The 13,621-nt window shown below is 43.6% G+C and overlaps 1 protein-coding gene across 1 annotated transcript in view; it reads right to left on the bottom strand.

The window, feature by feature from the left end:
* Positions 1–8,681, bottom strand: part of PTPRO (protein tyrosine phosphatase receptor type O) — a 154,100-nt gene extending 145,419 nt beyond the window's left edge. The window contains 3 exon segments of the mRNA XM_075491720.1: positions 8,466–8,518; positions 8,521–8,560; positions 8,562–8,681. Coding sequence (XP_075347835.1) covers positions 8,466–8,518; positions 8,521–8,560; positions 8,562–8,681 — 213 coding nt within the window.
* Between the last annotated feature and the right edge of the window lie 4,940 nt (positions 8,682–13,621).

The following is a 13,621-nucleotide window of genomic DNA, read 5'->3' as shown; positions in this document are numbered from 1 at the left end:
CCATCCCGTGGCCTCCAGTTTGCACTACCAACACTGCAGCGAGCCCAAGGTCACTGGCACGTCACCGTTAGCTCTGTGCTGCACGTCAAACTTCACAGCATCCCCGGCTGAGATTGCAGGTCTTCCCGCTACAGCTTGATCCAAAGCCCATTTAAAGCAACATAAAGACTTCCATTGACTTCCTTTGGACCCATTCCCAGAAGCACAGTAGACTCTCTGATAGCTCCTAGCATCCTAAGAATAAGAGGCAACCCATCAGTTCTGGTTCCAGCTAACAGAGGTCGATGTTGCACATAAACAACAGGTGAGATGACAAAATTATTATCCGTATTCATGGAGTGCCTCTGTTTCCGTTAAATGCTGGTGACATCATATGGTATCACCATTCTGTAGTTTTCATGCTTTCCCACAATGCTGCTGAGAAAACCTGATGGGGCTTTGGAGCCTATGGAGTCTTGAGTTAGTTTCAAAAAAGATTTAAAAATAAAAAAGCATTTTTGGTTTAACACATTATTTTGTAACCCACTGAGAAGTAATTTTATACCAGAGATCACTCTGAAATACACTTAAGCATTCACTACATATTCATTTATCCTTCAGAAAACGTCATAATTTTTCTTGTTGTATTTAATAACTGCTAGTTAATTATGTAAAATCCCAACCCATCTCCTTATTCCTTCACACAGCGAAATTAGAAGGCTTGATTCTACAGTCATTACTCACAGAAGGAGAAGCATTGATTTAATGGACTTCCCTGAAAAGGGATTACAGAATAGGATCCTCTGATATTGATTTTGTGACATCATAATCTTTCCCTCAGAAGCAGGCACTGATGACTCAAGATAATATCAGTGCAAGATTAGGCAGAGGCAGCCAAGTTAGAGAAAGAAAATTAATGAAAAACAAACCTCCTAATTTACACTAAGCAGACTGCAATAAAATATTAGCTGTGTTCTCTGTTTTGAATAAAAGTTGTCTTAAAAAAAAAAAAAGATATGAGTGATGTTTCTCTCATCTCTTGCCCTGCTTACAGTTACTTTCATGAAACTATTGTGAGCTATAGCATTTTTTGTAGGTTAATGGCTTCTCTTTGAAGGGATTAAAGTCACATTGATTATTAATTAATTTTTGATGTTTTAAACTGATGTAAATGTCCAGAAGCTCTGATGAGCAACATCCTGTAGAAATCAATACCGAATAAAAACAAAAGAAGCAAACAACAACAACAAAAAAAAAAACCTCTGCTCAGCTCCAGGGGGAAGCAATTGTGACTTATTTCTGTTTGGAAGGTATCGCGCCCCTTGGAGAATACCAGCAACTGGCATATATGGTAATCATTTCTCAGTTATCTAGAGCATCCTTATTTTGATGTGTCTATCTTTCAGACTTCAGGCAGAGTCTGCAGATATTTTGCATACAGAACAAAGCTAGGCACAGCAGTGCTAAGCAAATAATAAATAAATTAATTTCATTGCTGTTGGAAAATGTTCATTTTTTTCTTAAGTCTGCCCTGCAGTACTTTGGGAAAACACTAATTAGCATTCTTTCTGTGGAATTTCTTCCACCAATTCTCTCTATTGTTCTTCACTATATTTTAATTGGATGTTGGGTGGTTTTTTGCTTTGTTTTTTTCTTACTCGAGTTTAAAATTTCTTTGCTGTTTGTAAGTGGAATGAGAACTAGACCCTTCCTTCTTGTTTGATAGGTCAATGAAGAGTAAAGACTTTCCATGTTAAAATGACTTCCATATTAAAAGGACTTCCATATTAACAACGAAGAAATGATCCTGAAAAGCTGTGGTGCAGCTAACAGACACATGCCAAACAGCAAATTACACAAAGGTAACAAGGCAGCTGGGACAGTCTGTGGTCTGCTCTAGGGACTCCTCTCAGCCTTGAAGAACAGCCCCTTCTTGGTGGATTCTAGGGATGTGTCAAGGAAATCATTGAAAGCTCTTAAAATTGAAGGAGTTGCTGACCTCATCGACAGCTTAGTGACTGGGACCTACCTCTCATCCCAAAGACTTGGCCTTTGCATTATATAGTTGGAAGTCAACATAACTAAATTTGGGACCTACAGGTTTGTAGCACACAAAGGAGCTACAGTTGTTCAAACCCTTCTGACATGACTAGAAGACCCATGTCTCAACCTCCTAAAGAGCACTGAGGCCCAATCATTTCAAAATCACAGCTGTTAGATTGACAGGCAACATTATCTGGTTTTCCCAAAGTACTTAAAAAGGAATTTAGGATTTTTATCCTCCAAGAGGTTCATATCTATCCAACAGCTACCTCGTGTTAAATCTCTGGCTGACATAGAATAGTACATAGAGTTGCTGACTTCTGTTATCTCCATTCAGCTCCTCTGAAGTGCTCAATCCCTGTGCTTAAAAGTCCCACTTGAATTTTTCCATCCCCAACATTATGTTTTCTACCCATTCACACTGCCTATCCCACATACTCTCTTCTCATGTCCATGCTACCACCTCAAGACCAGCATACGGAAAGCTGAGTGTATTAATTCCCTTAAAAACATGTCTCCTGATAGCTCTCTTCCCTGTTACTATCAGCTGTGTCACCAAGTTTCCCCGTCACCGATGCTTACTGTAAAGCATTTCTTCTCTAAATACACGCATACAACAGAAGAGAAAATGCAAAGATAACCATAGTAATTTGAGCACAGCACATACTGCTTTTGCTCTGGTACAATGTGCTATCTTTATGGCGAGCCAGACATGATGCATATCATTTTATTTCTGGAACTCCTTCATTTAAAAGCTACTGTAATTTCCTAGCGTAAGAATGCAGGAGTTCCAGAAATGAAATGCATCATGTTTGGCTTACCGTAAAGAGAGCAGACTTCTTCCTTCGGAGTTGCTCCCTTCACTGGCTGTATTCATTCAAGATTATACAGTGCTATGAAAAGCAAGGTAACCTTTCTGTTTCAAGTACCTCCCATTCTCTATTCATCTGTTACACATTGCGCATGTGGCAGCTAGTATGTGTTGCCACATTTCTTTCATAAAGATTTTCCTCTTTTCAACTATACATTGATAGAAGCTTAATAAAAAAAAAATTGTAATGGCTTTTGTGTGCAGAACATATCAAATAAGCCATTCTCTTCATTTTCTTAGTAGACTCCTAGATACTAAGCTCTGTATAAAGATTTTAATTTTAAAACATTCTTAATGTTTATCAAAGTTTGATTTTTTCTTTACACTGCAACCAATTACATTTTGCTACAAGAATAGAATCTTTAAAATCTTGAGTAATGAAAATGCCATCACTAATTTACCAGAAGATAAGAGTCCTCAGGATGACAAAAATGATACATACTTCTCCAATGGAAAAGGCAAATAATTTTAAACACTTAAAACCAAAGTTAACTATGAGCCTTTTAAGTTATTCAGCAAAAAGACCTGTTTTCAAAGCTTTATTTTTTGACATTTATTGTCCTGACCCATATGCCTAAGTAAAAAAAGCTCTCTCCTCCAGAGCTGAGACTGTCTAGTAAAATAAGTCTCAAGATGGGTTTACACAAGACTTCGTTCAGTTTAACACTCATTCCGAAGCTCTGTAAGGTCATTTCATCATCTGCCTGGATTGCTCTGTGTGGTGACATCAGAAACGCAGAGATTAGTGGGCTTCTCAAGTTCAGTCAGCACACCCTCTGTGTGCTGAGCCCTTCAATGAATTGCCACAGCATCCTCACAGGTAAGTCTTTATTCAGCATGGTCCCTGCCTTAACCCCAATGAGGGATCACCCTTGAGTGCAGCTTCTGACTGAGGTGATACAACCTAGAAATTGTATTATTGACCTCGTGCACTTTGAGTCTGGGGCTCATAACTCCTGCAGGGGTGAAAGATCTTTTCTTTCAACGGTCCACTATCATTTCACCACAATGAAGTCAGAAATTTGCCAAAGAGTAATAGCAGACTCTTATTCCACTGGCAGAGAAGGTTTTGCAAGTGCCTACTACACTTCTGTAAATGTGAGTTGGCATCCAAGCATGCTCTTCATTAGCTTTGCCCTCTAGAATCACCCTGGTCTAGAAATAATCCATGAAAATAATTAAATGAGAGAGAACATGACTTGTAGAAGTTTTGGGCTAAGGATGACCTTTCATAATAAACTTTGTTTAAAAAAAAAGTGTATGTTTTTGCTGGGGGGACGCTTTTCTCTCCTATACGGCCTGGATAGTCTTAGACTAGCGGTAGGCGGAAAAGTTCAGACTGTTTCACCTCAGTAGCTCCTCTGAGTCCGTCCCATCATGAGGAAACCTTACATTAGTTTTGCAAACAAAAATGAACTGGTAAGATAGGGTTTTTTTATTTTGATACAAGTAGGACACGGTCATGAGGAAAAAAACCAAACTTGTTTTCTCAATAACAGCTTCAGCCAGCATCTCTTAGAGAGAGAAGAGATGCTAAAAGGACTCCGTACCAAAATTCACATTGTGTCCTTTTTTTTTTTTTTTTTCCCAGCCAGGAGGAAACAGTGGTGAAGCACGGGGCTCCCAGCTGTGAAATCAGCCTTTCTCTTAAAAAGGTTTATCCCACAGAGAGAGGCAGATGGTATGGCTTTTGCTTCAGATTATTAACATTAGATGCAGATATTCTTGAAAATTACACCAATAGAAACATATTTCCTTTGTTGGGTAAGGTTGTGCTGAGTAAAGTCTTACAGAATGCCTTTGGTCCTGAATGCCTTTGGTCCAGAATGCCTCTTTGAATGCCTTGGTCCATGTAAACCTGAATTTAGACTTCACTATGACACCAAACTCCATAAACTGATGTAGTAGTGGACAAAAGTCTACCCTGCTAGACATAAAAAGTTGTCCTTGCTAAGAGAAAGAAAGAGGGTGTTGCTGCTTTACATGCAGACCCTGAAGAGCATATATAAGACTGATATACAAAGACCTCAGTCTCCTGGAAATGGGAGATGCATTTTTTATTTGTATTTGTAGACAATTTTCCTGAAGAGTGTCATCCCTCCTATTTAGTTCATACATGAAACTACTGTGACAACCAGTTTTCTCATTGTCTTCCTACTGAGAGCTTTGGTCAGACCCTCTTGGAGGTGTAACAGGTTGTAAATGATGTCCCAGCATCAGGTTTGGCATGTTTAAGATGCTTTTGTCCTCTACGTAAGCTCTACCTTGTCCCACACAAATAATGCAGCAAGGAAACATAAAATCACCCAGGTGCAAGCTACTAACAGCATGGGACGTCTGACATATCGGTCACACAATCCAGGGAAGAACTTCAACTGGTCAAAGCTCAGTGTAGACATGACTAAGGGAAGGTTGCTGGATTGCAGTTAGAAGAGATAGGAAAGATAACATCAGTCACTGGGATCAGGGAATGTGTCTACTTTTTATTGTTCTTTATTTAGCTGAAGTACAGCTTTTCCTTTCAGCTGTAATCAGCCATGCCTTGGCCACACCAAAACGAGACAATTACAAAGCAAGCTGCTAAAGACTACACCTGCCAGCCATTCAGACTGAAACACCGGAGAACGCAGACCCATTGCAAAACAGCAATATATTAAATAAGAGATTCCTACAGCAGAATGGTTGGAGGCTTTTCTCCGAAGCAAGACACAGCCCTGTCCCTCTCCCAAGTACTGTAAATCCATGTTAATATCTGAGCTCGCACACAATGCCTTTCTTCTGCTAGTTTGTACCTAGCCATCACAGAAGAAAACCATTGAAGAGAGAGAATGATAAAGGTTCAAGATCATATTGCTGTATTTCCAAAAAAGATTGTGGTATTACCCTGGAGCATAGAAAGCATTCACATCACACCGTGAAAGAAGGGACTAGACATTACTAGCCCGTGGGCAACAATATCAGGCACATGACATGCAGTGGGCAATATCTCTGTTTAATCTCCTTTTGTCACTGACCGTACCAGCAACCTCAGAAAATGTCAGGAGTGGGAACAAGTTGGCACTATTACTTCACACCATGAAATACGACAATTGGAAGAGAAGAGAAAATGTGCTTTGAGCAGTTTTATCACTGTGCAAAGTCTGCTGATGATTTTACAAATTGCCAGATGGGCATCAAGGCCACATCAAGCAGATACAGCTTAGCAACTGACATTTGGGCTGCTAACGCTGAAACAGCAAGCACGCAGACGTCAGTTTTGCCTGTCTTCAGATTCATCAGTTCAACGCCGCTGCTTTCTCAGTGAGATTAACTGCCAGGTGAAACATCAGTTTAATAACTTGAGGCTGGATAATTTTAGTATTGCTTCAACAAGTTGGCAGAACTAAACAGCACAAAACTAGGGAAATGCCTTGTTTTGAAATTACTTGTTTTCGAGTATTTGTCACTGCGAAAAATACGCAGACATTAAAGAAAACTCACTGAATTTCAGGCTCAGGAAAATGGTCCTGTTCCAGTGATCTGAAACAAGCACTGCTCTTGCTTCTTTCCTGTAACCACATTTACTTTGAGCATCCTCTGAAGTCTCAGTTCTCCTCTTATTATAATAACGTACAAGACAACTTACTACAGTAGACTTGCTATCTAACCAAAGTGATAATCCAGTCACACATGGTGTTACCAATGCACCTCTATCTTGAGCTACAGCTTTACCTTCTCTTACACTACAAAATTCTGCTAATGCTTATCAGCTTTCTTTGTCATTCCAGTCCTGGGTTTGTCTGAGTTTTATCTGGCTCAGAAGTGATGGGTACTTCCCAACAGAATGAAAACCTGAGGCCTTGGCTACCTTCAAACCTTACCAAATTTATTGAGATTTATTATTTATTTTACAAGTATAGTTTTTAAAAATTTAAACTACCTATTTCCTGTCTTGCTTTACCACAGTAATTTTTGTCACAGTACTGCTAGTAAAAAAAAAAACAAACCCAAAAACAAAAAAACCAAACCCCACCCCCAAACAGCACCAAAAAAACCCTAGCCACCACCAAAACACCTTGATTTTTTAAAAAAGCCAGGATTCAGAGTAATACGAACTCTGTGATTGTGGGATAAAACACCTACTTAAAACTGTGTGCACTTCTATATTAGAGAACAAACTAGAACCTTCATCCTTCTGCTGGGCCATAACAGCCACAGCCTTACTTTCTTAAAAATAAAAATTAAAAAAAAAAAAAAAACAAATTCCAAGGAACAAAATTTTGTCTGTATATTAACATTTTATGTTGCATAAATGTATGTTTCAGCAGTTATGAAAATGAGACAGCTGACAGTTGACTACTATATGTGAACAGATGCTGTGAAAGCTTCCCTTTAAATAGTTCTGTCAATGCAATGTCAATTTTAGAAGTGACACCACTGCTGTTCTAGGACATGATCCTGCAAACTCTAATTCACACAGGGAGTCCTGCTGATTTCCATAGAACATTTACATTTATAAGACTCTGAAAGGTCAGGTCCTTAGTTGCGGAGCTTTCCTTAACAGTGACTGACAAATATACAACAAAGTTTTTAGTAGTGCTGAACACTGTACTTTAGGGCAGTGACATTTATAGTCAGTGGTATTCGCCTAGACGGTACATACATTTTCTTTTAGAAGTTGCACGGAGCATATTAAATATGCTTGAGAAACCACTAAAGAAGCGAAAGCATAAAGATAAAAAATGTCATGTGAAACCAAGCTTGCAGGATTCAGCAGAACTTTGAAAGATTAATCTGCCGAGAAGATAGGCTGAGCCTGAACGTAGCGCGGTACTGATCAGAAAGCGACGTTAAATTCTGCCACGATAAAACCGACACGATACCCCCCGGCCCCTTTGTTAGCTCCGTTTTCACATCGGTTCTCTTGCGGGGGGAGGCATGAAAGGTAAGAGACGTTTGATGGGGGAACACGTCGCGGCGGGGTGCGCTTCCCCGGAGCCAGCTTCCCCGGGCGGCGGCAGGGGCCGGGCCGGGCCGGGCCGGGGCCGGGGCCGGGGCCGGGGCCGGGGCCGGGGCCGGGGCCGGGGCGGGCGGTGCTGAAGGACAGCGCGGCGCCCCGCCACGGCCCGGCCCCGCGGGGCAGTCAGACCCCCGCAAGGGCACACGGCCGCTCTCTCGGCACCCCCGCTGCGAACCGGGTAACTTCGGAGGAGGCGGAGGATGGGAGGAGGCGCCGCCGCAGCTCCCCCGGGCTGCTGGCACTTTCGGAGGGGACACGGGAGCGGGGGCGCATCTCGCCCCGGGGCGCGGGGCACGGCGGAGCGGGCTGCCCGCCCGTCGGACCGCGCACCGCGGGGCGGCACCGAGCCGCTCCCCCCCACCCGCCAAATCCACACGCGGATCCTGCGCGGCTGCCCCGGCTCCTGCGCAGCCCCTGCCCCGGCGCCCCGCGGGAGAGGCGGAGCGGGCACAGCCACCCGGCCCTGCCCGGGCGCCGCGGCCCCGCCGGGAAGGCACAACAAAGGCGGCGCGGAGGGGGCTCGGTGCCCACGGGTGGTGGGGACCCGCACCCCTCCCCTTCCCCGGCACTTACCTTCAGCAACACAAAGAGCCAGAGGAGGCAGGAGCGGGCCCCCGGGGCCCCCCGCCGGCGGCGGCCGGGCATCGGGGGGGACGGCGGCCGCGGCCCGCGGGGGCGGCCGGGCAGGGGGGGCTGCTGCTCCTCTGCCCCCTGGCCCCCCGCCTCTGCCCCTCGCCTTCCCCCGCTCGGCTCCAAGCCGTGCCCGGCAATGGCGAATTGCGGCAGCATCAGGCGGCCGGCGGCGGCGCCGACCTCCCCGCCGAGCGGCGCATCCTGCCGCCCCCCGCCCCTTTTATTTGGGGTTTGCGGCGGGGAGGAGGAGGAGGAGGAGGAGGAGGAGGAGGAGAAGGAGGAGGAGGAAGGGGAAGCGGCGGCGGCGGCGGGGGGCGTCTCCCCTCTCAGGAGTTTGGGCGATCGCGCCGCTCGCTGCTCGGGAAGGGGAGGGGAGAGCCGCTCGCCGGCTCCGGGAGCGCGGTCCCCGCGGCGGGAGCGGCCCCAGCCCCAGCCCCCGCCGGCAGCCGCCGCCCTCGCTCCCCCCGCAGCGCCCTGCCCCGCCCCCCGCTCTCCCTCTCCCAACAGCGTCTCCCCTCCGCGGGCAGGAGAAGCGAGGCGGCAGGCAAAAACGCATCTGCCCCCCGCCAACGCGCACAGCAGTCCCTCCCCAGCGTCATTTTTCCTGGCTGCCTCCCCTGCCGCGATCGGGGGACAGAAATGCGGCGAACACCCGGGGGGTGGGGTGGCTGACGGAGCAGAGAAGGGACGGGGCCAGACCCTGCCCCGGGCAAGCCCGGCCCCGCGCGGGGCTTTAGGCTTCCGCGGGAGACGGCTGCTCCTCGGTCGCGGCTGTGTTGGAGCTACAGCTCCCGGAGCTGCAGCCGGTACCCAGATACCAGCAGCAGACGCAGCGTTAGGAAACAACGCAGACCTCCTCACGGCTGTTCTCAGGAGGTAGAATAAAGCATGCGGACAGCTCTTCAGAGGTTCTAGGAACAGGTCCAAGCCTGCAAGGGGTGGAGAAGAACTCATCCTGTCCCGCGAGATACTCAGGCCCAGTGATTAGAGGGGCACCTGAGGCCACATCCTCTGTCGTTTCTTCCCCCTCCCCCCCGCAGTCCATCTCCAAACTTAAGGATAGGCAATCTATTCATCTTTGCAAGAATCTTGCTTAAGATGACGGCCCCAGGAAAAAAGGGAGGAGGGGGAACCAAAACAACCCCCCCAAAAAACACCTACATGTACCCCCCATTCGACCACTACGGTGAAAATAGCCTTTCCAAAATGAGAAGACAACATCAGAATCTGGCTTGTCACCGACCATACTCTTACTCACACCAGTATAAATTAGGGTGCATCCTCAGTGCAGCTCTCAGAGCTACAAGCAATATCGATCTGAACAAAATAGGGTCATAAGTGTAATAAGGCTATGTCTGGGCATTAAACTTCAGAGCAACTTTGGATCTAGGTGCGGTTCCATTGCTTACAGTAATGGGCCCACCACCTCACTTTTCCTTAAAAAACTAAAATAGTGGCTGCAAGGAGATTCAGGGTTTGTTTTCAAATTTTCTAAGTCATTTAGGCAAGATGAACTCTATTACATTCTTGTGGGAATGTCCTTTAAACTGATCAATTACAAAGCTGTTTTCTAACAGCGTTACTAAATTAGACAATAATAAATCTATGTTTCAGAGCCCTGCCTGGCTTATATGTGGTGTATTTTTGATTTTCATATAATTTGGGCCTTCAGTCAACAAAAGCTTGATTTCAAAGTGGCCAAAGCCAGAGAGGGATGTGCTTATTTTGTACTGAAATGGGCCCTTGAGCAGTGATTTGCCACACTTCATGGGGATTAATCCAGAAAATGAAGGAGAAATTCAGGTCCTGTGTAGACACTGGCACAAAGCCCAAATTCAGAGCTCCAGAAGGCACATGCTATTCATATCTTCATTTATAAGAAGCTGGGGACAGAAAGACCTACTCAATGCTACCAGTGAAGGACACAGGCCTCTCTTGGGTACCCATCACTCTGTTGGTGTTCAGAGCATTACCTGAAATTGGTATGCAAGGGGTTAACTATAGCTAAATTTCCTTCAGTACAAAGGTTTAGGATGAAGAGAGAGGTTATCTGAAAGACAGAGCAGTGAATTTCTTTAGGAAATTAAGATTGTCATCAGTACTCAAGAGCTGTGGATTGAATTTTAGGCTAGGAACTTCTTGTTTGCTAAGTAAATTAAATTGTAGTAGTCAATGATTTTTGACATTAAGATTGTACTTTATGCAGTCTTTCTTCTCCAATATTCCACTCATTTACAATATTTAGATGTTAAAATGATGATGGCATAAACAAGACTAAAGGCTAAAGATACCTAAAAGCAAAAAAAAAAAAAAAAAAATTCTAGTAGCATTTTAGCCTCAGAACAACACTATCTGAATCGAAGAGTTAAACTGAGCAATAGCTGAAAGAAGTGAGAAGCGTTGCTGGAATGAAACGTTCAATAAAGGGCTAAGATATTAAAACATTCTGGTCTGGCTGTTGCAGCAAAGAAAAATGCAGCCAAGAGAATGCAAGAATTGCATCCTTTTTAAATTATGGGGGTCTAGTGATACTCAACCTTTTTGAAAAGTGCCAGTGCTTTGGAAGATTCCAATCTGCCAATAGAACTGAATCCTTCAAAAAATTATAATTAAGTCTTTTTTTTTTTTAAATAAAAACCCATTAAAAACGTCTTTTCTAGCAACTATTCAGGATTGTGTTAGACACAGGCAGTAGAACAGTTCCTGCCAAAGAAAGCCTACACCCAAGTAGAGAAAGAAGGTATAATGTGAGCAAAGCAAACAAGCAAAGATTGGCATACTGGAGAGGTTGGCTCCAGGCTTTTTCAATGGGTGAAACCTGGAAAGTCATACAAAGCATTTCTTAAGAATGCAAGAACGTAGGACGTGAAGGAGGAGCAAAAGAAATTTCTTCTTTTCTGAATAGGAGGTGTGAAAAGTAAATACAGACCAGAGGGGGGGAAAAAAGGAACTGTGAAAACAAGGGCAACCTTATTTGTTTCTAGTATCCAAACAATAAAAACAGCAAGTCTATTAATAAAGCAGCAGAGCTTTAAAAATAATGAGACAATGAGATATCCTTCATTTACACATGGAAAAAGCAACAGGGCAATTTGTAAGTGTTTGCAAGTGGTCTGTTAGTGAAAGATACTGATACAAGGGTATTCCAGAAGCTCTGGAAGTCCAACAGTCAAAAGGCTTCCTAAGGGCTCTACAACCCACTACACCACTCCAGGGGGAAAGGAAGGAAGTATTCAGCAGCATACCTCACAAATTAATCTGGAATTTGGTTTATTTGAATGAAAAACATGCAAACATTTGAGGAAAAATTAAAAAATAAAAATCAGCAAAAATGGAACCCATTCTGACGTCAAACATGGCTTTTGCTGAATCAGATACTGTGGTTTTGGTGATTTGACCTAAAACTTCCCCCCTACCCCTTTGCATTCCCGAAATCTGAAAAACCCCTTCTTGGGACAGTACAAGCTGAAATATATTCCCAGTTACTGAGAAGGTCCTATAGCAAGGGCTAAGTCAAAGCCCTGACCTTTGCATTTGTGTAGCTCCTGCAATACAAAGCAGCTAACTGAACAGGGAGTCCTTCACTCCACCAGCAAGTTCCCTTGACTCACATAAGACTGATGCTTGTGAATCCCTGCCATCTTTTCCCAGAATTTATTGGAGGTCAAATGTGGCATTATGGCACGGATATATGGCCAGAGCATGTTGCATTATGAGCATTTCTCATTTTTCCCTAGGAATCTGTTCTAAGCATATACTTGGAAGGCATCCTAATTTTTCACGGGCTATGATGTATGCTGGGCTGCAGTGGTATCAGAGCAGGTTTAAGGGACTTTGGTTCTCTCTAAATCCACCTGGCAGAATTACGATGAAGCAGAGATTTTGGAGCAGAGGGACCCAACAGTGAAGTGCATAACAGAGTATTTTGATACAGATGAAATTCCCAGAGTCCTGTCTGTGCTCACTAGATTTACTGTAAAATCTGGGGATGAGTTATTTTGTGTTGTGCAGTATGCAGGAACATGATAAAGATATTTCAAGGTATTATAGGACACGGATCACCAGAAGACAAAAATCGTTAAAAGAAAATCCTCTTGCATTTTAAGAGCACCACCTACAAGCAGGACTCCACATCAAACACACTTTGTCAAGAGCTTCTCAGGTAGTTCATTAACTACTTGAAGGTTGTGCTAGTGACAACGCTAGAGCTTTACCTTTAATTTAATGACCTGATGAATTAAAACAACCGTGGTTGCTTATAATCAGTGATTTAATGAATGTAACATCCTAACTGAACCAGCATTAAATACCAGATATCACCCTAGATTATTAGAGAAAAATAAAAATCAAGATGTTTTGTTGTTTCAAATGTTTATAAAAGTGTTCCTGCTTGTAGCTTACATGGACTTAATTTCAGGTTTACAGTAAATTCTTCCCTTGCCCCTGAAAACCCCAAAGCAACACTCACTCAGATCTACCAAGTCTGCCTGGCCTAGGGGGAAAAGCTGAAAATTACCATTTATTCTTAGCTGTAGTATAAGCCCAGATTTGTATGAAGCTTTACAGGCCTCAGCAAGTCTGGATAAATATGGCATGAAATGAGGTTTATATAAAAAAAAAAAAACAACCACCCTGTAAGTAGAAGAAGTCGTAGTCCATGAAGTTTTTGAAGCAAAGCTATTTTTCAGTGACAAATGTTTTTATGAAAAAAAAAGTATGGCTCCTTCTTAAATATATTCTCACCTAAAGTTCTTTCATTTCGATGACAGCAATGGATAAAACAATAACAAAAACAAGTGCAAAGGGTGGCTAGAATAATGTACACGGGTTGCCAGTTATGCGTTCAAGTGCAAATTTATCTTAGCTTTCTTTTGATAAGTACACGCCCTGTGACTTTTGAAAGTATGTCCCACAGCCCCCCTAATAAACAAGTTGACAGTTTGGTGTGGTTTTGGTTTTTTTTTTTTAGATCTATCTTTTCATAACAAGAATGATTGACATACTTCAGATGTACAGCCTGATCAGCTTCCAGATGCTTATTAGTCTTTCAATGCAAGAGAAGCAGTGAACTATACCACAAAAGGTCATTTCCCTTT

The sequence above is a fragment of the Mycteria americana genome, chromosome 1 (genome assembly GCF_035582795.1).
Source record: "Mycteria americana isolate JAX WOST 10 ecotype Jacksonville Zoo and Gardens chromosome 1, USCA_MyAme_1.0, whole genome shotgun sequence".
Classification (NCBI taxonomy): Eukaryota; Metazoa; Chordata; class Aves; order Ciconiiformes; family Ciconiidae; genus Mycteria; species Mycteria americana.
This window is presented reverse-complemented; position numbering and strand designations above follow the sequence as displayed.